General features: G+C 54.1%; 1 protein-coding gene across 1 annotated transcript in view; it reads right to left on the bottom strand.

Annotated features, from left to right (window-relative positions):
• The window catches only part of LOC129690963 (keratin, type II cuticular Hb1), a 5,052-nt gene that overhangs the window by 3,654 nt on the left and 490 nt on the right, over positions 1 to 908 (bottom strand). The window contains exon 2 of the mRNA XM_055626801.1: positions 692 to 900. Coding sequence (XP_055482776.1) covers positions 692 to 900 — 209 coding nt within the window. The remainder of the gene's footprint in view (positions 1 to 691; positions 901 to 908) is intronic.

The raw sequence follows: 908 nt of genomic DNA, 5'->3' as shown, positions 1-908 counted from the left end.
TAAGGTTGGAGAGAGGGAGATGACTGTTTTTTGTTTTTTCTCATTTTTTTTCTGAGCCTTGGTCAGTACCCTACCTATTATCTCTTCCTCGACTGAGTTAAGAAAACACTCTGTGGGAAAGCCTGTTCAGGTAATGGCCAGGGGCCTTAGCAAAGCATGGCACTGAAGAAGGCTTGTCCCTCTGAGGAGCAGAAGCTTTCTGAGGCCCAGTGTCCATGCTTCATGGCTGTGTCACAGGTAACTGAAAGTCTCCAAACATTACCACAGCATGCCTGCATACCAACACACTGAAGTCCCCCAAGGGCAGGGCCCATGCAGACTGCTGGCTGTGTCAGCAGCATCCTGCTGTGTTGCCTGCTGTGTGGACATTTTGGAGGAAAGTGGAGGAGGAAACTCCATAAACAGCATCTAGGGACTCAAGGGCTTGTTCTGGAGACCAGGAAATGGAGGTTCTTACAGAGTGTGTGTGTGTGTGGAGAGAGGGAGGGACCTTGCACAGCTTAAGGGAGGCTGATGACCACGGGCCATTCAGAGGACAAGACTCTGAGTTGTTCAGAGGACACTGCGAGAAGGCTCCTTGGTTGATAAGGCAGGGCTGGGCTTCCTGACCTAGGCAGACACAGATTCCAGCCACAGGCAGATGCTCTTCTGCACCCAGCACGCTCATGCCAAGACTCCCCAGTGGCCCTACCTCTTCTTGTAGCCCTCCATGGCCTCCTGCACGTGGTTGAGCTCAGCAGCCAGCCTCCCACTGTCAGCCTCCACACACTCAGCCTCCCGCCTCAGCGTCTCGATGTAGCCCTCGAACAGAGGCTCCAAGTTGCTCTCGCAGCACTTGCGGTTCTGGTAGAACTGCCACTTGGTCTCCAGCAGCTTGTTCTGCTGCTCCAGGAAGCGCACCTGCCATG

This window comes from Psammomys obesus, unplaced genomic scaffold (assembly GCF_907164565.1).
Source record: "Psammomys obesus unplaced genomic scaffold, mPsaObe1.curated_primary_1811, whole genome shotgun sequence".
Taxonomy (NCBI): domain Eukaryota; kingdom Metazoa; phylum Chordata; class Mammalia; order Rodentia; family Muridae; genus Psammomys; species Psammomys obesus.
This window is presented reverse-complemented; position numbering and strand designations above follow the sequence as displayed.